This window comes from Oncorhynchus keta, chromosome 12 (genome assembly GCF_023373465.1).
Source record: "Oncorhynchus keta strain PuntledgeMale-10-30-2019 chromosome 12, Oket_V2, whole genome shotgun sequence".
Lineage (NCBI taxonomy): Eukaryota > Metazoa > Chordata > Actinopteri > Salmoniformes > Salmonidae > Oncorhynchus > Oncorhynchus keta.
The window spans coordinates 44,329,798-44,355,172 of record NC_068432.1 but is presented as its reverse complement, the minus strand read 5'-3'; the positions used below and the strand labels follow the sequence as shown (position 1 = coordinate 44,355,172).

The 25,375-nt window shown below is 51.7% G+C and overlaps 1 protein-coding gene across 1 annotated transcript; it reads right to left on the bottom strand.

Annotated features, from left to right (window-relative positions):
* Positions 1 to 1,250: 1,250 nt before the first annotated feature.
* LOC118378115 (uncharacterized) lies at positions 1,251 to 25,375 on the bottom strand. Its single transcript, XM_052458435.1, has 3 exons — positions 25,197 to 25,375; positions 2,085 to 3,078; positions 1,251 to 1,962 (listed from the first exon to the last, which is right to left on the bottom strand). Exons 1-3 carry the CDS (start codon positions 25,216 to 25,218, stop codon positions 1,959 to 1,961), a joined length of 1,020 nt encoding a protein of 339 aa, XP_052314395.1. The 5' UTR covers positions 25,219 to 25,375; the 3' UTR covers positions 1,251 to 1,958.

Below are 25,375 nucleotides of genomic sequence, written 5' to 3'. Positions count from 1 at the left end.
TACCAGAGCCTTACATGTACCTCATGTACCAGAGCCTTACATGTACCGCATGTGCCGGAGCCTTACATGTACCTCATGTACCGCATGTGCCGGAGCCTTACATGTACCTCATGTACCTCATGCACAAGAGCCTTACATGTACCTTGTGTACCCCATGTACCTCATGTACCAGAGCCTTACATGTACCTCATATACCAGAGCCTTACATGTACCTCATGTACCGCATGTACCAGAGCCTTACATGTACCTCATGTACCGCATGTGCCGGAGCCTTACATGTACCTCATGTACCTCATGCACAAGAGCCTTACATGTACCTTGTGTACCCCATGTACCTCATGTACCAGAGCCTTACATGTACCTCATGTACCAGAGCCTTACATGCACCCCATGTACCAGGGCCTTACATGTACCTCATGTACCAGAGCCTTACATGCACCTCATGTACCAGAGCCTTACATGTACCTCATGTACCTCATGTACCAGAGCCCTACATGTACCTCATGTACCAGAGCCTTACATGTACCTCATGTACCAGATCATTACATGCACTGCATGTACCTCATGTACCAGAGCCTTACATGTACCTCATGTACCAAATCAAATCAAATCAAATTTATTTATATAGCCCTTCGTACATCAGCTGATATCTCAAAGTGCTGTACAGAAACCCAGCCTAAAACCCCAAACAGCAAACAATGCAGGTGTAAAAGCAGAGCCATACATGCACCCCATGTACCAGAGCCTTACATGTACCTCATGTACCAGAGCCTTACATGTACCTCATGTACCAGATCATTACATGTACCTCATGTACCAGAGCCATACATGTACCTCATGTACCAGACCCTTACATGTACCTTATGTACCAGAGCCTTACATGTACCTAATGTACCTCGATTAACCAGTACCCCTGCAAATGGACTCTACTGGTACCTTGTATATTATTGTTATTTCATTGTGTTACTATTTTATCTTGAGTTTATTTATCAAATCTTTCTTAATTAAAAAATATATATATTTGATTTAATATATAATTAGCATACAAAGGACAGTTGGGCTAGGGCGGCACTAGGCTATTGGCAGGGCCAGAGGGTACAATAACACATTACACAAATGCCTTAAGGGATATCCTCACATTTATAATTTGAACAGCTTTTTTGTTGGTAGAGTATTTAATTGTCTTAAAATATTGTTACATTTATTTTTGTAAAGTAAGAACTTCTTGTTAATTTAGTTAATAAGTAGGTACAGTGCATTCAGAAAACCTCTTGTTAATTTAGTTAATAAGTAGGTACAGTGCATTCAGAAAGTATTCAGACCCCTTGACTTTTTCCACATTTTGATAAGTTGTAGCCTTTTTCAAAAATTGATTCAATAGTTTTTTTCCCCTCTTCAATCAACACACAGTACCTCATAATGACAAAGCAAAAACTGGTTTTAGAAGAAAGAAAAAAACAGAAATATAAAAAATAAAAAATAAAATCGAAAACATCACATTTACATAAGTTTTCAGACCCTTTACTCAGTACTTTGTTAAAGCAACTTTGGCAGCAATTACAGCCTTGAGTCTTATTGGGTATGACTCTACAAGCGTGTAAGAAATGTGATATTTTTAATAGCGTTTTATTTGATTTGATACCTGTAAAGAAGTTGAATATGTTGTTCCACATTGGAAAATGTAGCTCTTCAGAGAAAAGTGTTATACTCCAAGGAACTCATGTTCACTATGACATATGCCCACAGGTTCCTCGATACTGCCACTCACTGTGACTCTTCTTCATACTAGCAGTGAAATACCCAGACCCAAGACATCTCTGCTGAATGTCCTCGGAAAAGTCAGGCACACTATTTTCTTTTAAAGGCCAGGGGAACTTACTTCTGACATTTGGACTCCTTGAAGAATGGGCTGAGGCAACTCAAATTAGTCATGCTTTCCCTCCCTCTCATAGAAGCTTCTATCTATGAGAAAGTAACCAATCAGGGATACTGATTATGCTGAGCTGCATTACAAACAGTGGAGCAGTTTTATCACATCCCACAATGGCAGTTTTGGTTGAAATTCAAGAAATGGTTACTCTCACCTGTTCACAGGTTCACCAGGATGAGTTTCCCTCTGAAGGTCTCTTCCACTAGAACCACAGGAGGCCATCTCAGGCAGGGAGCTGGAGTTACTGTCTGTCCCTAGGTTATCAGCTCTCTCCCTGGGGAAGCCCTCCTCACAATGCTGGGTGACCTGGGTCCCAGGCAGGGATTTCTTAGGAACCTTAGGGGTTGGAGATGGCTCTTCTGTCTGAATGTTCACCTGGCTCTGTGAGGACATGGAAACTGACTGACCAGGAACAGAAGGAAGATTCCTTCTGGCCCCACCAGTTGATCCTGTATCTGGAGATGGAACACCCTGATCAGTGGTGACTGTGTTTCCTTCAGGGACGTCATCACAGACAAGTGACGAGGCGGTAGAGGAGGAAGCAGACCCCACAGCCTGAGCTGACATTAGCTGACTTGTCTGTGGTTTTCCTTCCTCACAGTGAGCGTGTGGGTCTTTGTGTTTACTTCTACTGAGTGATCCCCCTCTGGGGATGGGAGGCAGCCCCTGGGCCTGTTGGGTCTTTGGACCAGGACCAGCCTGGCTGGATAGAGGTGAGCGATGCTCGACCTGTCTGGCGCCAGGCTCGTCCTGTCTGGCCCCAGGCTCGTCCTGTCTGGAGCCAGGCTTGCTAGATAGAGCTGTGAGAAGGGGAGAGCTACAGACATGGTCCCCTCCCGGCCGCTGGCTCTGACTCCTGCCCAGCCCCGCCCCCTTCTTGGTTCCTCCTTTCACAGAATTCCCACTCTTGTCTCTCTTCCTGAGGAGGAGGCGGGGCAAGGTGCCCATATGGGTGTAGTTGTCGCTGGAGCGGGCGTAGCTGGAGGTGCGCGGACGAGTCATATCCATGTCGTCAACAGACGTCTCAGCGGCGTCGGGGGAGGATACCACATCCAGAGCTCTGCCCCCGTCAGACTTGGAGGGAGATTTGTCTGACGATGATCCACGCCGAAAGGATAGGTTGGAGAGACTCCCAAACCACTTGAAACCTGTTGAGGGAGGGGGAGAGACAGACAGACAATGTGTCATACATTTACAGTAATACCCTGGTATTCTCTTAGTCATTTGTCTGTTCTCTTTTGTATAGTCTGTTTTGTTTAATTTTGTCACATAAACTGTTTTAAGTGTTCTAGAATGTTGAGTGAGTTCTAGAATGTTTGGAATGTACTGTATTGACCCCCTGGGCTGGGTTGTTGGATTGCAGGTGAAAGCCTGGTTCTTTTTTATAGAACTCCAGCTGTTCAAAGTTAACAATATAACATGGTCAGATTCAGAGTTGGTGTAAGATCCAGAACAGCCCCACAATATAAACAATATATAAACACTGGGCAGGAATGGAAACAACTTGTCTGAGGCGGTATGAGAACTTTTTTTGACCGTTTTTTTTTTTACAGATATTTCCACACTATGAGGTCGAAATAACTAACAATCTGAAATTGCGAATGTCCTTTTAGTGTAAGAGGGGAAAAAATGTGTAAATAATTACTGGAATTTCAGCCTGTTCAGGTGGGATGGAGTTTTTGGCCCACAGCATGACATCATAATCTGATATGAAGAAACCGATACGTCAACAATAACGTCTAACGTAACTGGTCCCTCTAACAGTACAACTGGCCCCTCTAACAGTACAACTGGCCCCTCTAACAGTACAACTGGCCCCTCTAACAGTACAACTGGCCCCTCTAACAGTACAACTGGCCCCTCTAACAGTACAACTGGCCCCTCTAACAGTACAACTGGCCCCTCTAACAGTACAACTGGTCCCTCTAACAGTACAACTGGTCCCTCTAACAGTACAACTGGCCCCTCTAACAGTACAACTGGTCCCTCTAACAGTACAACTGGCCCCTCCAGTACAACTGGCCCCTCTAACAGTACAACTGGTCCCTCTCAGTACAACTGGTCCCTCTAACAGTACAACTGGCCCCTCCCTGGTCCCTAACAGTACAACTGGTCCCTCTAACAGTACAACTGGTCCCTCTAACAGTACAACTGGTCCCTCTAACAGTACAACTGGTCCCTCTAACAGTACAACTGGTCCCTCTAACAGTACAACTGGTCCCTCTAACAGTACAACTGGTCCCTCTAACAGTACAACTGGTCCCTCTAACAACAGTACAACTGGTCCCTCTAACAGTACAACTGGTCCCTCTAACAGTACAACTGGTCCCTCTAACAGTACAACTGGTCCCTCTAACAGTACAACTGGTCCCTCTAACAGTACAACTGGTCCCTAACAGTACAACTGGTCCCTCTAACAGTACAACTGGTCCCTCTAACAGTACAACTGGTCCCTCTAACAGTACAACTGGTCCCTCTAACAGTACAACTGGTCCCTCTAACAGTACAACTGGTCCCTCTAACAGTACAACTGGTCCCTCTAACAGTACAACTGGTCCCTCTAACAGTACAACTGGTCCCTCTAACAGTACAACTGGTCCCTCTAACAGTACAACTGGTCCCTCTAACAGTACAACTGGTCCCTCTAACAGTACAACTGGTCCCTCTAACAGTACAACTGGTCCCTCTAACAGTACAACTGGTCCCTCTAACAGTACAACTGGTCCCTCTAACAGTACAACTGGTCCCTCTAACAGTACAACTGGCCCCTACAACTGGTCCCTCTAACAGTACAACTGGTCCCTCTAACAGTACAACTGGCCCCAACAGTACAACTGGTCCCTCTAACAGTACAACTGGTCCCTCTAACAGTACAACTGGTCCCCTCTAACAGTACAACTGGTCCCTCTAACAGTACAACTGGTCCCTCTAACAACAGTACAACTGGTCCCTCTAACAGTACAACTGGCCCCTCTAACAGTACAACTGGTCCCTCTAACAGTACAACTGGTCCCTCTAACAGTACAACTGGTCCCTCTAACAGTACAACTGGTCCCTCTAACAGTACAACTGGTCCCTCTAACAGTACAACTGGCCCCTCTAACAGTACAACTGGTCCCTCTAACAGTACAACTGGCCCCTCTAACAGTACAACTGGTCCCTCTAACAGTACAACTGGCCCCTCTAACAGTACAACTGGTCCCAGCTTGGTCCCTCTAACAGTACAACTGGTCCCAGCTTGGTCCCTCTAACAGTACAACTGGTCCCTCTAACAGTACAACTGGCCCCTCTAACAGTACAACTGGCCCCTCTAACAGTACAACTGGTCCCTCTAACAGTACAACTGGCCCCTCTAACAGTACAACTGGCCCCTCTAACAGTACAACTGGTCCCTCTAACAGTACAACTGGTCCCTCTAACAGTACAACTGGCCCCTCTAACAGTACAACTGGCCCCTCTAACAGTACAACTGGCCCCTCTAACAGTACAACTGGCCCCTCTAACAGTACAACTGGCCCCTCTAACAGTACAACTGGCCCCTCTAACAGTACAACTGGTCCCTCTAACAGTACAACTGGCCCCTCTAACAGTACAACTGGCCCCTCTAACAGTACAACTGGTCCCTCTAACAGTACAACTGGTCCCTCTAACAGTACAACTGGCCCCAGCTTGGCCCCTCTAACAGTACAACTGGTCCCTCTAACAGTACAACTGGTCCCTCTAACAGTACAACTGGTCCCTCTAACAGTACAACTGGCCCCTCTAACAGTACAACTGGTCCCTCTAACAGTACAACTGGTCCCTCTAACAGTACAACTGGCCCCAGCTTGGCCCCTCTAACAGTACAACAGTACAATGGTCCCTCTAACAGTACAACTGGTCCCTCTAACAGTACAACTGGCCCCTCTAACAGTACAACTGGCCCCTCTAACAGTACAACTGGTCCCTCTAACAGTACAACTGGCCCCTCTAACAGTACAACTGGCCCCTCTAACAGTACAACTGGCCCCTCTAACAGTACAACTGGCCCCTCTAACAGTACAACTGGTCCCTCTAACAGTACAACTGGCCCCTCTAACAGTACAACTGGCCCCTCTAACAGTACAACTGGCCCCTCTAACAGTACAACTGGTCCCTCTAACAGTACAACTGGTCCCAGCGTGGTCCCTCTAACAGTACAACTGGTCCCTCTAACAGTACAACTGGTCCCTCTAACAGTACAACTGGTCCCTCTAACAGTACAACTGGTCCCTCTAACAGTACAACTGGTCCCTCTAACAGTACAACTGGCCCCTCTAACAGTACAACTGGTCCCTCTAACAGTACAACTGGTCCCTCTAACAGTACAACTGGTCCCTCTAACAGTACAACTGGTCCCTCTAACAGTACAACTGGTCCCTCTAACAGTACAACTGGCCCCTCTAACAGTACAACTGGTCCCTCTAACAGTACAACTGGCCCCTCTAACAGTACAACTGGTCCCAGCTTGGTCCCTCTAACAGTACAACTGGTCCCAGCTTGGTCCCTCTAACAGTACAACTGGTCCCTCTAACAGTACAACTGGCCCCTCTAACAGTACAACTGGTCCCTCTAACAGTACAACTGGTCCCTCTAACAGTACAACTGGTCCCTCTAACAGTACAACTGGTCCCTCTAACAGTACAACTGGTCCCTCTAACAGTACAACTGGCCCCTCTAACAGTACAACTGGCCCTCTAACAGTACAACTGGCCCCTCTAACAGTACAACTGGCCCCTCTAACAGTACAACTGGCCCCTCTAACAGTACAACTGGCCCCTCTAACAGTACAACTGGCCCCTCTAACAGTACAACTGGTCCCTCTAACAGTACAACTGGCCCCTCTAACAGTACAACTGGCCCCTCTAACAGTACAACTGGTCCCTCTAACAGTACAACTGGCCCCTCTAACAGTACAACTGGCCCCAGCTTGGCCCCTCTAACAGTACAACTGGTCCCTCTAACAGTACAACTGGTCCCTCTAACAGTACAACTGGTCCCTCTAACAGTACAACTGGTCCCTCTAACAGTACAACTGGTCCCTCTAACAGTACAACTGGCCCCTCTAACAGTACAACTGGTCCCTCTAACGGTACAACTGGCCCCTCTAACAGTACAACTGGCCCCAGCTTGGCCCCTCTAACAGTACAACTGGCCCCTCTAACAGTACAACTGGTCCCTCTAACAGTACAACTGGCCCCTCTAACAGTACAACTGGCCCCTCTAACAGTACAACTGGTCCCTCTAACAGTACAACTGGCCCCTCTAACAGTACAACTGGCCCCTCTAACAGTACAACTGGCCCCTCTAACAGTACAACTGGCCCCTCTAACAGTACAACTGGTCCCTCTAACAGTACAACTGGCCCCTCTAACAGTACAACTGGCCCCTCTAACAGTACAACTGGCCCCTCTAACAGTACAACTGGTCCCTCTAACAGTACAACTGGTCCCAGCGTGGTCCCTCTAACAGTACAACTGGCCCCTCTAACAGTACAACTGGTCCCTCTAACAGTACAACTGGTCCCTCTAACAGTACAACTGGTCCCTCTAACAGTACAACTGGTCCCTCTAACAGTACAACTGGTCCCTCTAACAGTACAACTGGCCCCTCTAACAGTACAACTGGTCCCTCTAACAGTACAACTGGTCCCTCTAACAGTACAACTGGTCCCTCTAACAGTACAACTGGTCCCTCTAACAGTACAACTGGTCCCTCTAACAGTACAACTGGCCCCTCTAACAGTACAACTGGTCCCTCTAACAGTACAACTGGCCCCTCTAACAGTACAACTGGTCCCAGCTTGGTCCCTCTAACAGTACAACTGGTCCCAGCTTGGTCCCTCTAACAGTACAACTGGTCCCTCTAACAGTACAACTGGTCCCTCTAACAGTACAACTGGTCCCTCTAACAGTACAACTGGTCCCTCTAACAGTACAACTGGCCCCTCTAACAGTACAACTGGCCCCTCTAACAGTACAACTGGCCCCTCTAACAGTACAACTGGCCCCTCTAACAGTACAACTGGCCCTCTAACAGTACAACTGGCCCCTCTAACAGTACAACTGGTCCCTCTAACAGTACAACTGGCCCCTCTAACAGTAAAACTGGTCCCTCTAACAGTACAACTGGCCCCTCTAACAGTACAACTGGTCCCTCTAACAGTAAAACTGGTCCCTCTAACAGTACAACTGGTCCCTCTAACAGTACAACTGGTCCCTCTAACAGTACAACTGGTCCCTCTAACAGTACAACTGGTCCCTCTAACAGTACAACTGGTCCCTCTAACAGTACAACTGGCCCCAGCTTGGTCCCTCTAACAGTACAACTGGCCCCTCTAACAGTAAAACTGGTCCCTCTAACAGTACAACTGGTCCCTCTAACAGTACAACTGGCCCCAGCTTGGTCCCTCTAACAGTACAACTGGCCCCTCTAACAGTAAAACTGGTCCCTCTAACAGTACAACTGGTCCCTCTAACAGTACAACTGGTCCCTCTAACAGTACAACTGGTCCCTCTAACAGTACAACTGGTCCCTCTAACAGTACAACTGGTCCCTCTAACAGTACAACTGGCCCCAGCGTGGTCCCTCTAACAGTACAACTGGCCCCTCTAACAGTACAACTGGCCCCAGCGTGGTCCCTCTAACAGTACAACTGGCCCCTCTAACAGTACAACTGGTCCCTCTAACAGTACAACTGGCCCCAGCGTGGTCCCTCTAACAGTACAACTGGTCCCTCTAACAGTACAACTGGTCCCTCTAACAGTACAACTGGTCCCTCTAACAGTACAACTGGTCCCTCTAACAGTACAACTGGTCCCTCTAACAGTACAACTGGCCCCAGCTTGGTCCCTCTAACAGTACAACTGGCCCCAGCTTGGTCCCTCTAACAGTACAACTGGCCCCAGCTTGGTCCCTCTAACAGTACAACTGGCCCCAGCTTGGTCCTCTAACAGTACAACTGGCCCCAGCTTGGTCCCTCTAACAGTACAACTGGTCCCTCTAACAGTACAACTGGCCCCTCTAACAGTACAACTGGCCCCAGCTTGGTCCCTCTAACAGTACAACTGGCCCCAGCGTGGTCCCTCTAACAGTACAACTGGCCCCTCTAACAGTACAACTGGCCCCTCTAACAGTACAACTGGTCCCTCTAACAGTACAACTGGTCCCTCTAACAGTACAACTGGCCCCAGCTTGGTCCCTCTAACAGTACAACTGGCCCCAGCTTGGTCCCTCTAACAGTACAACTGGCCCCAGCTTGGTCCCTCTAACAGTACAACTGGCCCCAGCTTGGTCCCTCTAACAGTACAACTGGTCCCTCTAACAGTACAACTGGCCCCTCTAACAGTACAACTGGCCCCAGCTTGGTCCCTCTAACAGTACAACTGGCCCCAGCTTGGTCCCTCTAACAGTACAACTGGTCCCTCTAACAGTACAACTGGTCCCTCTAACAGTACAACTGGCCCCAGCGTGGCCCCTCTAACAGTACAACTGGCCCCTCTAACAGTACAACTGGCCCCAGCGTGGCCCCTCTAACAGTACAACTGGCCCCAGATTGGTCCCTCTAACAGTACAACTGGCCCCAGCGTGGCCCCTCTAACAGTACAACTGGCCCCAGCTTGGCCCTCTAACAGTACAACTGGCCCCAGCTTGGTCCCTCTAACAGTACAACTGGCCCCAGCTTGGTCCCTCTAACAGTACAACTGGCCCCAGCTTGGTCCCTCTAACAGTACAACTGGCCCCAGCTTGGTCCCTCTAACAGTACAACTGGCCCCAGCTTGGTCCCTCTAACAGTACAACTGGCCCCAGCGTGGCCCCTCTAACAGTACAACTGGCCCCAGCGTGGCCCCTCTAACAGTACTACTGGTCCCAGCTTGGCCCCTCTAACAGTACAACTGGTCCCAGCTTGGCCTCTCTAACAGTACAACTGGTCCCAGCTTGGCCCCTCTAACAGTACAACTGGTCCCAGCTTGGCCCCTCTAACAGTACAACTGGCCCCAGCGTGGCCCCTAACAGTACAACTGGCCCCAGCTTGGTCCCTCTAACAGTACAACTGGCCCCAGCTTGGCCCCTCTAACAGTACAACTGGCCCCAGCTTGGTCCCTCTAACAGTACAACTGGCCCCAGCTTGGCCCCTCTAACAGTACAACTGGCCCCAGCTTGGTCCCTCTAACAGTACAACTGGCCCCAGCTTGGTCCCTCTAACAGTACAACTGGCCCCAGCGTGGCCCCTCTAACAGTACAACTGGCCCCAGCTTGATCCCTCTAACAGTACAACTGGCCCCAGCTTGGTCCCTCTAACAGTACAACTGGCCCCAGCGTGGCCCCTCTAACAGTACAACTGGCCCCAGCGTGGCCCTCTAACAGTACAACTGGCCCCAGCGTGGCCCCTCTAACAGTACAACTGGCCCCAGCGTGGCCCCTCTAACAGTACAACTGGCCCCTCTAACAGTACAACTGGTCCCTCTAACAGTAAAACTGGTCCCTCTAACAGTACAACTGGTCCCTCTAACAGTACAACTGGTCCCTCTAACAGTACAACTGGTCCCTCTAACAGTACAACTGGTCCCTCTAACAGTACAACTGGTCCCTCTAACAGTACAACTGGCCCCAGCTTGGTCCCTCTAACAGTACAACTGGCCCCTATAACAGTAAAACTGGTCCCTCTAACAGTACAACTGGTCCCTCTAACAGTACAACTGGCCCCAGCTTGGTCCCTCTAACAGTACAACTGGCCCCTCTAACAGTAAAACTGGTCCCTCTAACAGTACAACTGGTCCCTCTAACAGTACAACTGGTCCCTCTAACAGTACAACTGGTCCCTCTAACAGTACAACTGGTCCCTCTAACAGTACAACTGGTCCCTCTAACAGTACAACTGGCCCCTACAACTGGTCCCTCTAACAGTACAACTGGTCCCTCTAACAGTACAACTGGCCCCAGCGTGGTCCCTCTAACAGTACAACTGGCCCCTCTAACAGTACAACTGGCCCCAGCGTGGTCCCTCTAACAGTACAACTGGCCCCTCTAACAGTACAACTGGTCCCTCTAACAGTACAACTGGTCCCTCTAACAGTACAACTGGTCCCTCTAACAGTACAACTGGTCCCTCTAACAGTACAACTGGCCCCTCTAACAGTACAACTGGCCCCTCTAACAGTACAACTGGTCCCTCTAACAGTACAACTGGCCCCTCTAACAGTAAAACTGGTCCCTCTAACAGTACAACTGGCCCCTCTAACAGTACAACTGGTCCCTCTAACAGTAAAACTGGTCCCTCTAACAGTACAACTGGTCCCTCTAACAGTACAACTGGTCCCTCTAACAGTACAACTGGTCCTCTAACAGTACAACTGGTCCCTCTAACAGTACAACTGGTCCCTCTAACAGTACAACTGGCCCCAGCTTGGTCCCTCTAACAGTACAACTGGCCCCTCTAACAGTAAAACTGGTCCCTCTAACAGTACAACTGGTCCCTCTAACAGTACAACTGGCCCCAGCTTGGTCCCTCTAACAGTACAACTGGCCCCTCTAACAGTAAAACTGGTCCCTCTAACAGTACAACTGGTCCCTCTAACAGTACAACTGGTCCCTCTAACAGTACAACTGGTCCCTCTAACAGTACAACTGGTCCCTCTAACAGTACAACTGGTCCCTCTAACAGTACAACTGGCCCCAGCGTGGTCCCTCTAACAGTACAACTGGCCCCTCTAACAGTACAACTGGCCCCAGCGTGGTCCCTCTAACAGTACAACTGGCCCCTCTAACAGTACAACTGGTCCCTCTAACAGTACAACTGGCCCCAGCGTGGTCCCTCTAACAGTACAACTGGTCCCTCTAACAGTACAACTGGTCCCTCTAACAGTACAACTGGTCCCTCTAACAGTACAACTGGTCCCTCTAACAGTACAACTGGTCCCTCTAACAGTACAACTGGCCCCAGCTTGGTCCCTCTAACAGTACAACTGGCCCCAGCTTGGTCCCTCTAACAGTACAACTGGCCCCAGCTTGGTCCCTCTAACAGTACAACTGGCCCCAGCTTGGTCCCTCTAACAGTACAACTGGCCCCAGCTTGGTCCCTCTAACAGTACAACTGGTCCCTCTAACAGTACAACTGGCCCCTCTAACAGTACAACTGGCCCCAGCTTGGTCCCTCTAACAGTACAACTGGCCCCAGCGTGGTCCCTCTAACAGTACAACTGGCCCCTCTAACAGTACAACTGGCCCCTCTAACAGTACAACTGGTCCCTCTAACAGTACAACTGGTCCCTCTAACAGTACAACTGGCCCCAGCTTGGTCCCTCTAACAGTACAACTGGCCCCAGCTTGGTCCCTCTAACAGTACAACTGGCCCCAGCTTGGTCCCTCTAACAGTACAACTGGCCCCAGCTTGGTCCCTCTAACAGTACAACTGGTCCCTCTAACAGTACAACTGGCCCCTCTAACAGTACAACTGGCCCCAGCTTGGTCCCTCTAACAGTACAACTGGCCCCAGCTTGTTCCCTCTAACAGTACAACTGGTCCCTCTAACAGTACAACTGGTCCCTCTAACAGTACAACTGGCCCCAGCGTGGCCCCTCTAACAGTACAACTGGCCCCTCTAACAGTACAACTGGCCCCAGCGTGGCCCCTCTAACAGTACAACTGGCCCCAGATTGGTCCCTCTAACAGTACAACTGGCCCCAGCGTGGCCCCTCTAACAGTACAACTGGCCCCAGCTTGGCCCCTCTAACAGTACAACTGGCCCCAGCTTGGTCCCTCTAACAGTACAACTGGCCCCAGCTTGGTCCCTCTAACAGTACAACTGGCCCCAGCTTGGTCCCTCTAACAGTACAACTGGCCCCAGCTTGGTCCCTCTAACAGTACAACTGGCCCCAGCTTGGTCCCTCTAACAGTACAACTGGCCCCAGCGTGGCCCTCTAACAGTACAACTGGCCCCAGCGTGGCCCTCTAACAGTACAACTGGCCCCAGCTTGGTCCCTCTAACAGTACAACTGGCCCCAGCGTGGCCCCTCTAACAGTACAACTGGCCCCAGCTTGGTCCCTCTAACAGTACAACTGGCCCCAGCTTGGTCCCTCTAACAGTACAACTGGCCCCAGCGTGGCCCCTCTAACAGTACAACTGGCCCCAGCTTGGTCCCTCTAACAGTACAACTGGCCCCAGCTTGGCCCCTCTAACAGTACAACTGGCCCCAGCTTGGTCCCTCTAACAGTACAACTGGCCCCAGCTTGGCCCCTCTAACAGTACAACTGGCCCCAGCTTGGTCCCTCTAACAGTACAACTGGCCCCAGCTTGGTCCCTCTAACAGTACAACTGGCCCCAGCGTGGCCCCTCTAACAGTACAACTGGCCCCAGCTTGATCCCTCTAACAGTACAACTGGCCCCAGCTTGGTCCCTCTAACAGTACAACTGGCCCCAGCGTGGCCCCTCTAACAGTACAACTGGCCCCAGCGTGGCCCCTCTAACAGTACAACTGGCCCCAGCGTGGCCCCTCTAACAGTACAACTGGCCCCAGCGTGGCCCCTCTAACAGTACAACTGGCCCCTCTAACAGTACAACTGGTCCCTCTAACAGTAAAACTGGTCCCTCTAACAGTACAACTGGTCCCTCTAACAGTACAACTGGTCCCTCTAACAGTACAACTGGTCCTCTAACAGTACAACTGGTCCCTCTAACAGTACAACTGGTCCCTCTAACAGTACAACTGGCCCCAGCTTGGTCCCTCTAACAGTACAACTGGCCCCTATAACAGTAAAACTGGTCCCTCTAACAGTACAACTGGTCCCTCTAACAGTACAACTGGCCCCAGCTTGGTCCCTCTAACAGTACAACTGGCCCCTCTAACAGTAAAACTGGTCCCTCTAACAGTACAACTGGTCCCTCTAACAGTACAACTGGTCCCTCTAACAGTACAACTGGTCCCTCTAACAGTACAACTGGCCCCTCTAACAGTACAACTGGTCCCTCTAACAGTACAACTGGTCCCTCTAACAGTACAACTGGTCCCTCTAACAGTACAACTGGTCCCTCTAACAGTACAACTGGCCCCAGCGTGGTCCCTCTAACAGTACAACTGGCCCCTCTAACAGTACAACTGGCCCCAGCGTGGTCCCTCTAACAGTACAACTGGCCCCTCTAACAGTACAACTGGTCCCTCTAACAGTACAACTGGCCCCAGCGTGGTCCCTCTAACAGTACAACTGGCCCCTCTAACAGTACAACTGGTCCCTCTAACAGTACAACTGGTCCCTCTAACAGTACAACTGGTCCCTCTAACAGTACAACTGGTCCCTCTAACAGTACAACTGGCCCCAGCTTGGTCCCTCTAACAGTACAACTGGCCCCAGCTTGGTCCCTCTAACAGTACAACTGGCCCCAGCTTGGTCCCTCTAACAGTACAACTGGCCCCAGCTTGGTCCCTCTAACAGTACAACTGGCCCCAGCTTGGTCCCTCTAACAGTACAACTGGTCCCTCTAACAGTACAACTGGCCCCTCTAACAGTACAACTGGCCCCAGCTTGGTCCCTCTAACAGTACAACTGGCCCCAGCGTGGTCCCTCTAACAGTACAACTGGCCCCTCTAACAGTACAACTGGCCCCTCTAACAGTACAACTGGTCCCTCTAACAGTACAACTGGTCCCTCTAACAGTACAACTGGCCCCAGCTTGGCCCCTCTAACAGTACAACTGGCCCCAGCTTGGTCCCTCTAACAGTACAACTGGCCCCAGCTTGGTCCCTCTAACAGTACAACTGGCCCCAGCTTGGTCCCTCTAACAGTACAACTGGTCCCTCTAACAGTACAACTGGCCCCTCTAACAGTACAACTGGCCCCAGCTTGGTCCCTCTAACAGTACAACTGGCCCCAGCTTGGTCCCTCTAACAGTACAACTGGTCCCTCTAACAGTACAACTGGTCCCTCTAACAGTACAACTGGCCCCAGCGTGGCCCCTCTAACAGTACAACTGGCCCCTCTAACAGTACAACTGGCCCCAGCGTGGCCCCTCTAACAGTACAACTGGCCCCAGATTGGTCCCTCTAACAGTACAACTGGCCCCAGCGTGGCCCTCTAACAGTACAACTGGCCCCAGCTTGGCCCCTCTAACAGTACAACTGGCCCCAGCTTGGTCCCTCTAACAGTACAACTGGCCCCAGCTTGGTCCCTCTAACAGTACAACTGGCCCCAGCTTGGTCCCTCTAACAGTACAACTGGCCCCAGCTTGGTCCCTCTAACAGTACAACTGGCCCCAGCTTGGTCCCTCTAACAGTACAACTGGCCCCAGCGTGGCCCCTCTAACAGTACAACTGGCCCCAGCGTGGCCCTCTAACAGTACAACTGGCCCCAGCTTGGTCCCTCTAACAGTACAACTGGCCCCAGCGTGGCCCCTCTAACAGTACAACTGGCCCCAGCTTGGTCCCTCTAACAGTACAACTGGCCCCAGCTTGGTCCCTCTAACAGTACAACTGGCCCCAGCGTGGCCCCTCTAACAGTACAACTGGCCCCAGCTTGGTCCCTCTAACAGTACAACTGGCCCCAGCTTGGCCCTCTAACAGTACAACTGGCCCCAGCTTGGTCCTCTAACAGTACAACTGGCCCCAGCTTGGCCCCTCTAACAGTACAACTGGCCCCAGCTTGGTCCTCTAACAGTACAACTGGCCCCAGCTTGGTCCCTCTAACAGTACAACTGGCCCCAGCGTGGCCCTCTAACAGTACAACTGGCCCCAGCTTGATCCCTCTAACAGTACAACTGGCCCCAGCTTGGTCCTTCTAACAGTACAACTGGCCCCAGCGTGGCCCCTCTAACAGTACAACTGGCCCCAGCGTGGTCCCTCTAACAGTACAACTGGCCCCAGCGTGGCCCCTCTAACAGTACAACTGGCCCCAGCTTGGTCCCTCTAACAGTACAACTGGCCCCAGCGTGGCCCCTCTAACAGTACAACTGTCCCCAGCTTGGTCCCTCTAACAGTACAACTGGCCCCAGCTTGGTCCCTCTAACAGTACAACTGGCCCCAGCGTGGCCCCTCTAACAGTACAACTGGCCCCAGCTTGGTCCCTCTAACAGTACAACTGGCCCCAGCTTGGCCCCTCTAACAGTACAACTGGCCCCAGCTTGGTCCCTCTAACAGTACAACTGGCCCCAGCTTGGTCCCTCTAACAGTACAACTGGCCCCTCTAACAGTACAACTGGCCCCTCTAACAGTACAACTGGTCCCTCTAACAGTACAACTGGTCCCTCTAACAGTACAACTGGCCCCAGCTTGGTCCCTCTAACAGTACAACTGGCCCCAGCTTGGTCCCTCTAACAGTACAACTGGCCCCAGCTTGGTCCCTCTAACAGTACAACTGGCCCCAGCTTGGTCCCTCTAACAGTACAACTGGTCCCTCTAACAGTACAACTGGCCCCTCTAACAGTACAACTGGCCCCAGCTTGGTCCCTCTAACAGTACAACTGGCCCCAGCTTGGTCCCTCTAACAGTACAACTGGTCCCTCTAACAGTACAACTGGTCCCTCTAACAGTACAACTGGCCCCAGCGTGGCCCTCTAACAGTACAACTGGCCCCTCTAACAGTACAACTGGCCCCAGCGTGGCCCCTCTAACAGTACAACTGGCCCCAGATTGGTCCCTCTAACAGTACAACTGGCCCCAGCGTGGCCCTCTAACAGTACAACTGGCCCCAGCTTGGCCCTCTAACAGTACAACTGGCCCCAGCTTGGTCCCTCTAACAGTACAACTGGCCCCAGCTTGGTCCCTCTAACAGTACAACTGGCCCCAGCTTGGTCCCTCTAACAGTACAACTGGCCCCAGCTTGGTCCCTCTAACAGTACAACTGGCCCCAGCTTGGTCCCTCTAACAGTACAACTGGCCCCAGCGTGGCCCCTCTAACAGTACAACTGGCCCCAGCGTGGCCCCTCTAACAGTACAACTGGCCCCAGCTTGGTCCCTCTAACAGTACAACTGGCCCCAGCGTGGCCCCTCTAACAGTACAACTGGCCCCAGCTTGGTCCCTCTAACAGTACAACTGGCCCCAGCTTGGTCCCTCTAACAGTACAACTGGCCCCAGCGTGGCCCCTCTAACAGTACAACTGGCCCCAGCTTGGTCCCTCTAACAGTACAACTGGCCCCAGCTTGGCCCCTCTAACAGTACAACTGGCCCCAGCTTGGTCCTCTAACAGTACAACTGGCCCCAGCTTGGCCCCTCTAACAGTACAACTGGCCCCAGCTTGGTCCCTCTAACAGTACAACTGGCCCCAGCTTGGTCCCTCTAACAGTACAACTGGCCCCAGCGTGGCCCCTCTAACAGTACAACTGGCCCCAGCTTGATCCCTCTAACAGTACAACTGGCCCCAGCTTGGTCCCTCTAACAGTACAACTGGCCCCAGCGTGGCCCCTCTAACAGTACAACTGGCCCCAGCGTGGCCCCTAACAGTACAACTGGCCCCAGCGTGGCCCCTCTAACAGTACAACTGGCCCCAGCGTGGCCCTCTAACAGTACAACTGGCCCCTCTAACAGTACAACTGGTCCCTCTAACAGTAAAACTGGTCCCTCTAACAGTACAACTGGTCCCTCTAACAGTACAACTGGTCCCTCTAACAGTACAACTGGTCCCTCTAACAGTACAACTGGTCCCTCTAACAGTACAACTGGTCCCTCTAACAGTACAACTGGCCCCAGCTTGGTCCCTCTAACAGTACAACTGGCCCCTATAACAGTAAAACTGGTCCCTCTAACAGTACAACTGGTCCCTCTAACAGTACAACTGGCCCCAGCTTGGTCCCTCTAACAGTACAACTGGCCCCTCTAACAGTAAAACTGGTCCCTCTAACAGTACAACTGGTCCCTCTAACAGTACAACTGGTCCCTCTAACAGTACAACTGGTCCCTCTAACAGTACAACTGGTCCCTCTAACAGTACAACTGGTCCCTCTAACAGTACAACTGGTCCCTCTAACAGTACAACTGGTCCCTCTAACAGTACAACTGGTCCCTCTAACAGTACAACTGGCCCCAGCGTGGTCCCTCTAACAGTACAACTGGCCCCTCTAACAGTACAACTGGCCCCAGCGTGGTCCCTCTAACAGTACAACTGGCCCTCTAACAGTACAACTGGTCCCTCTAACAGTACAACTGGCCCCAGCGTGGTCCCTCTAACAGTACAACTGGCCCCTCTAACAGTACAACTGGTCCCTCTAACAGTACAACTGGTCCCTCTAACAGTACAACTGGTCCCTCTAACAGTACAACTGGTCCCTCTAACAGTACAACTGGCCCCAGCTTGGTCCCTCTAACAGTACAACTGGCCCCAGCTTGGTCCCTCTAACAGTACAACTGGCCCCAGCTTGGTCCCTCTAACAGTACAACTGGCCCCAGCTTGGTCCCTCTAACAGTACAACTGGCCCCAGCTTGGTCCCTCTAACAGTACAACTGGCCCCAGCGTGGCCCTCTAACAGTACAACTGGCCCCAGCTTGGTCCTCTAACAGTACAACTGGCCCCAGCGTGGTCCCTCTAACAGTACAACTGGCCCCTCTAACAGTACAACTGGCCCCTCTAACAGTACAACTGGTCCCTCTAACAGTACAACTGGTCCCTCTAACAGTACAACTGGCCCCTCTAACAGTACAACTGGCCCCAGCTTGGTCCCTCTAACAGTACAACTGGCCCCAGCTTGGTCCCTCTAACAGTACAACTGGTCCCTCTAACAGTACAACTGGTCCCTCTAACAGTACAACTGGCCCCAGCGTGGCCCCTCTAACAGTACAACTGGCCCCTCTAACAGTACAACTGGCCCCAGCGTGGCCCCTCTAACAGTACAACTGGCCCCAGATTGGTCCCTCTAACAGTACAACTGGCCCCAGCGTGGCCCCTCTAACAGTACAACTGGCCCCAGCTTGGCCCCTCTAACAGTACAACTGGCCCCAGCTTGGTCCCTCTAACAGTACAACTGGCCCCAGCTTGGTCCCTCTAACAGTACAACTGGCCCCAGCTTGGTCCCTCTAACAGTACAACTGGCCCCAGCTTGGTCCCTCTAACAGTACAACTGGCCCCAGCTTGGACCCTCTAACAGTACAACTGGCCCCAGCGTGGCCCCTCTAACAGTACAACTGGCCCCAGCGTGGCCCCTCTAACAGTACAACTGGCCCCAGCTTGGTCCCTCTAACAGTACAACTGGCCCCAGCGTGGCCCCTCTAACAGTACAACTGGCCCCAGCTTGGTCCCTCTAACAGTACAACTGGCCCCAGCTTGGTCCCTCTAACAGTACAACTGGCCCCAGCGTGGCCCCTCTAACAGTACAACTGGCCCCAGCTTGGTCCCTCTAACAGTACAACTGGCCCCAGCTTGGCCCCTCTAACAGTACAACTGGCCCCAGCTTGGTCCCTCTAACAGTACAACTGGCCCCAGCTTGGCCCCTCTAACAGTACAACTGGCCCCAGCTTGGTCCCTCTAACAGTACAACTGGCCCCAGCTTGGTCCCTCTAACAGTACAACTGGCCCCAGCGTGGCCCCTCTAACAGTACAACTGGCCCCAGCTTGATCCCTCTAACAGTACAACTGGCCCCAGCTTGGTCCTTCTAACAGTACAACTGGCCCCAGCGTGGCCCCTCTAACAGTACAACTGGCCCCAGCGTGGTCCCTCTAACAGTACAACTGGCCCCAGCGTGGCCCCTCTAACAGTACAACTGGCCCCAGCTTGGTCCCTCTAACAGTACAACTGGCCCCAGCGTGGCCCCTCTAACAGTACAACTGTCCCCAGCTTGGTCCCTCTAACAGTACAACTGGCCCCAGCTTGGTCCCTCTAACAGTACAACTGGCCCCAGCGTGGCCCCTCTAACAGTACAACTGGCCCCAGCTTGGTCCCTCTAACAGTACAACTGGCCCCAGCTTGGCCCCTCTAACAGTACAACTGGCCCCAGCTTGGTCCCTCTAACAGTACAACTGGCCCCAGCTTGGTCCCTCTAACAGTACAACTGGCCCCAGCTTGGCCCCTCTAACAGTACAACTGGCCCCAGCTTGGTCCCTCTAACAGTACAACTGGCCCCAGCTTGGTCCCTCTAACAGTACAACTGGCCCCAGCTTGGCCCCTCTAACAGTACAACTGGCCCCAGCTTGGCCCCTCTAACAGTACAACTGGCCCCAGCTTGGTCCCTCTAACAGTACAACTGGCCCCAGCTTGGCCCCTCTAACAGTACAACTGGCCCCAGCTTGGTCCCTCTAACAGTACAACTGGCCCCAGCTTGGTCCCTCTAACAGTACAACTGGCCCCAGCTTGGTCCCTCTAACAGTACAACTGGCCCCAGCTTGGTCCCTCTAACAGTACAACTGGCCCCAGCGTGGCCCCTCTAACAGTACAACTGGCCCCAGCTTGGTCCCTCTAACAGTACAACTGGCCCCAGCTTGGTCCCTCTAACAGTACAACTGGCCCCAGCTTGGTCCCTCTAACAGTACAACTGGCCCCAGCGTGGCCCCTCTAACAGTACAACTGGCCCCAGCGTGGCCCCTCTAACAGTACAACTGGCCCCAGCGTGGCCCCTCTAACAGTACAACTGGCCCCAGCGTGGCCCCTCTAACAGTACAACTGGCCCCAGCTTGGTCCCTCTAACAGTACAACTGGCCCCAGCGTGGCCCCTCTAACAGTACAACTGGCCCCAGCTTGGTCCCTCTAACAGTACAACTGGCCCCAGCTTGGTCCCTCTAACAGTACAACTGGCCCCAGCGTGGCCCCTCTAACAGTACAACTGGCCCCAGCTTGGTCCCTCTAACAGTACAACTGGCCCCAGCTTGGTCCCTCTAACAGTACAACTGGCCCCAGCTTGGTCCCTCTAACAGTACAACTGGCCCCAGCGTGGCCCTCTAACAGTACAACTGGCCCCAGCTTGATCCCTCTAACAGTACAACTGGCCCCAGCTTGGTCCCTCTAACAGTACAACTGGCCCCAGCGTGGCCCCTCTAACAGTACAACTGGCCCCAGCGTGGCCCTCTAACAGTACAACTGGCCCCAGCGTGGCCCTCTAACAGTACAACTGGCCCCAGCGTGGCCCTCTAACAGTACAACTGGCCCCAGCTTGGTCCTCTAACAGTACAACTGGCCCCAGCGTGGCCCCTCTAACAGTACAACTGGCCCCAGCTTGGTCCCTCTAACAGTACAACTGGCCCCAGCTTGGTCCCTCTAACAGTACAACTGGCCCCAGCGTGGCCCCTCTAACAGTACAACTGGCCCCAGCTTGGTCCCTCTAACAGTACAACTGGCCCCAGCTTGGCCCCTCTAACAGTACAACTGGCCCCAGCTTGGTCCCTCTAACAGTACAACTGGCCCCAGCTTGGTCCCTCTAACAGTACAACTGGCCCCAGCTTGGCCCCTCTAACAGTACAACTGGCCCCAGCTTGGTCCCTCTAACAGTACAACTGGCCCCAGCTTGGTCCCTCTAACAGTACAACTGGCCCCAGCTTGGCCCCTCTAACAGTACAACTGGTCCCAGCTTGGCCCCTCTAACAGTACAACTGGTCCCAGCTTGGCCCCTCTAACAGTACAACTGGCCCCAGCTTGGCCCCTCTAACAGTACAACTGGCCCCAGCTTGGTCCCTCTAACAGTACAACTGGCCCCAGCTTGGTCCCTCTAACAGTACAACTTTCCCCAGCTTGGTCCCTCTAACAGTACAACTGGCCCCAGCTTGGTCCCTCTAACAGTACAACTGGCCCCAGCGTGGCCCCTAACAGTACAACTGGCCCCAGCTTGGTCCCTCTAACAGTACAACTGGCCCCAGCTTGGTCCCTCTAACAGTACAACTGGCCCCAGCTTGGTCCCTCTAACAGTACAACTGGCCCCAGCTTGGTCCCTCTAACAGTACAACTGGCCCCAGCGTGGCCCCTCTAACAGTACAACTGGCCCCAGCTTGGTCCCTCTAACAGTACAACTGGCCCCAGCTTGGTCCCTCTAACAGTACAACTGGCCCCAGCGTGGCCCCTCTAACAGTACAACTGGCCCCAGCTTGGTCCCTCTAACAGTACAACTGGCCCCAGCTTGGTCCCTCTAACAGTACAACTGGCCCCAGCTTGGCCCCTCTAACAGTACAACTGGCCCCAGCTAGGCCCCTCTAACAGTACAACTGGCCCCAGCTTGGTCCCTCTAACAGTACAACTGGCCCCAGCTTGGCCCCTCTAACAGTACAACTGGCCCCAGCTTGGTCCCTCTAACAGTACAACTGGCCCCAGCTTGGTCCCTCTAACAGTACAACTGGCCCCAGCTTGGCCCCTCTAACAGTACAACTGGCCCCAGCTTGGTCCCTCTAACAGTACAACTGGCCCCAGCTTGGCCCCTCTAACAGTACAACTGGCCCCAGCTTGGTCCCTCTAACAGTACAACTGGCCCCAGCTTGGTCCTCTAACAGTACAACTGGCCCCAGCTTGGTCCTCTAACAGTACAACTGGCCCCAGCTTGGTCCCTCTAACAGTACAACTGGCCCCCGCTTGGTCCCTCTAACAGTACAACTGGCCCCAGCTTGGCCCCTCTAACAGTACAACTGGCCCCAGCTTGGTCCCTCTAACAGTACAACTGGCCCCAGCTTGGTCCCTCTAACAGTACAACTGGCCCCAGCTTGGTCCCTCTAACAGTACAACTGGCCCCAGCTTGGTCCCTCTAACAGTACAACTGGCCCCAGCTTGGTCCCTCTAACAGTACAACTGGCCCCAGCTTGGTCCCTCTAACAGTACAACTGGCCCCAGCTTGGTCCCTCTAACAGTACAACTGGCCCCAGCTTGGCCCCTCTAACAGTACAACTGGCCCCAGCTTGGCCCCTCTAACAGTACAACTGGCCCCAGCTTGGTCCCTCTAACAGTACAACTGGCCCCAGCTTGGCCCCTCTAACAGTACAACTGGCCCCAGCGTGGCCCCTCTAACAGTACAACTGGCCCCAGCTTGCCCCCCCCCAGTTGAAATGGTCTAGAACCGCCACTGATTCACACCCCTTGCATTTTCCACATTTCGTTGTGTTACAGCCTGCATTTCAAATGTATAGCATTCTATGTGGGAATACTATTTATTGACTACAGCTCAGCGTTCAACACCATAGTACCCTCAAAGCGCATCCCTAAGCAATGGACCCTGTGACTAAACATCTCCCTCTGCAACTGGATCCTGGACTTCCTGACGGGTCACCCCCAGGTGGTAAGGGTAAGTAACAACACATCAGGGGCGGCAGGGTAGCCTAGTGGTTAGAGTGTTGGACTAGTAACCGAAAGGTTGAAAGTTCAAATCCCCAAGCTGACAAGGTACAAATCTGTCATTCTGCCCTTGAACAGGCAGTTAACCCACTGTTCCTAGGCTGTCATTGAAAATAAGAATTTGTTCTTAACTGACTTGCCTAGTTAAATAAAGCTAAAATAAATATTTTTTTAAAATCCTCCATGCTGATCATCAACACAGGGGCCCCTCAGGGGTGCGTGCTCAGCCCCCTCCTGTACTCCCTGTTCACTCATGACTGCACGACTCCAACACCATCATTAAATTTGCCGATGACACGACCTGATCACCGACAACAAGACAGCCTATAGCCTATTTCTGTGTTTCATTTTCAATACATTTACTAAAATTTCTAAAAACATGTTTTCTATTTGTCATTTTGGGGTATTGTTTGTGGATGGGTGAGAAAAAAAACATATTTAATCGATTTTGAATTCAGGCTGAAACACAACAAAATGTGGAATAAGTCAAGGGTTGTGAAAACTCTCTGAAGGCACTGTATGCTCTTCTTATTGAGAAAAAAAGGGAGGATTTGCCTGCTTTTGGATACCTGTGATTTCAGAAAGGTAGGCTACTAAGTTCTACAGTAATAACCGTTGTTCTCTGAACTTTCTCTAGACTCTTGTGTTTCTGTCCAGACCATAACTGAGAAGACTCTGATAGTTACAGAACCAGCAGAGTTAAATATTAAACAGACATGGGCAGAACAGGGCAGCCAGTGCTGTACTGTGAACAGGAGGGTGAGAAAGAAACTACTGGGTTGGTCTTTACTTTGTCCTCAAAGAGGCACTGGCCACACAGTAAAGGATCATTTTGTACCATGACTTTTGCAACTGTGATATCTTACCTACTATCTCTCCTCTGTGACTTAAAGAGCACATTCAAAGAGGACCTGACAACTGATGAAACTGAAGTGTTTCCTGTGTGTGCTGCTGCTGCAGTTGGTGTGTGTGTGTGTGTGTGTGTGTGTGTGTGTGTGTGCGTGTGTGTGTGTGTGTGTGTGTGTGTGTGTGTGTGTGTGTGTGTGTGTGTGTGTGTGTGTGTGTGTGTGTGTGTGTGTGTGTGTGTGTGTGTGTGTGTGTGTGTGTGTGTGTGTGTGTGTGTGTGTGTGTGTGTGTGTGGTATTTTCACACTTCCACCTCCTCTTCCCCTCAGTGAAGTACAGAAATAAACCTCATCAGAAATGTTCTCCATTAAACCTGGCTGAGGTATATGTCAGGACCAAAAATAGCCTATCATATATAACCTATACGTATAACCTATACGTATAACCTATACATATATAACCTATACCTATAACCTATACATATATAACCTATATTACAATGCAGTATATGATGTCTATGGTGTTGAGTCATGTATGTCCCTGCTACTTTGGTCTGTAGTCATCATGACGCATGTTATTGTAATGGTGTAGGTATAGCTCCTCGTTGTAGCAGGCTAGATCAGGAGAAGCTATAGCACCTCCTTGTAGCAGGCTAGACCAGGAGAAGCTATAGCACCTCCTTGTAGCAGGCTGGATCAGGAGAAGCTATAGCACCTCCTTGTAGCAGGCTAGATCAGGAGAAGCTATAGCACCTCGTTGTAGCAGGCTAGATCAGGAGAAGGTATAGCACCTCGTTGTAGCAGGCTAGATCAGGAGAAGGTATAGCACCTCGTTGTAGCAGGCTAGATCAGGAGAAGTGCATTTTTTAGCATGTCCCTGTTCATTTATTTATCAGTGAGAAAGCCTCATCTAGGTCAGCCTAAAAGGATAGATGAAGACATAGACACTGTAGATATGTTGTCTATCTATACTGTCTATCGCTATACTTGCGTGAGACTAGTGAGAGGAATGGCAGGTGGCTCGTCAAACAGCGCTGCTGTCCTGTCACCAACGTGACATAATCATAATAGAGGTACATTTAGTTTACGATAAACATTAATTGTCACTTTACACACACACACACACGCGCACACACACACACACACACACTAAAGTGGTACAACACACACATCGTAGGCTACTCACTCAGTTTCCGTTTTCCGCTCATGTTGTGGATGTGGGGTGGTGGAATGATGTCCAACTTCAGGCTGACTGGCTGGGGGGAAGAGAGGGGGAGACAGCTACTGACTGGCTGGGGGGGAAGACAGCTACTGACTGGAGATCTAGAGCTGGAACCAACCTCTCCTCAAGCCGACACAGTTCAG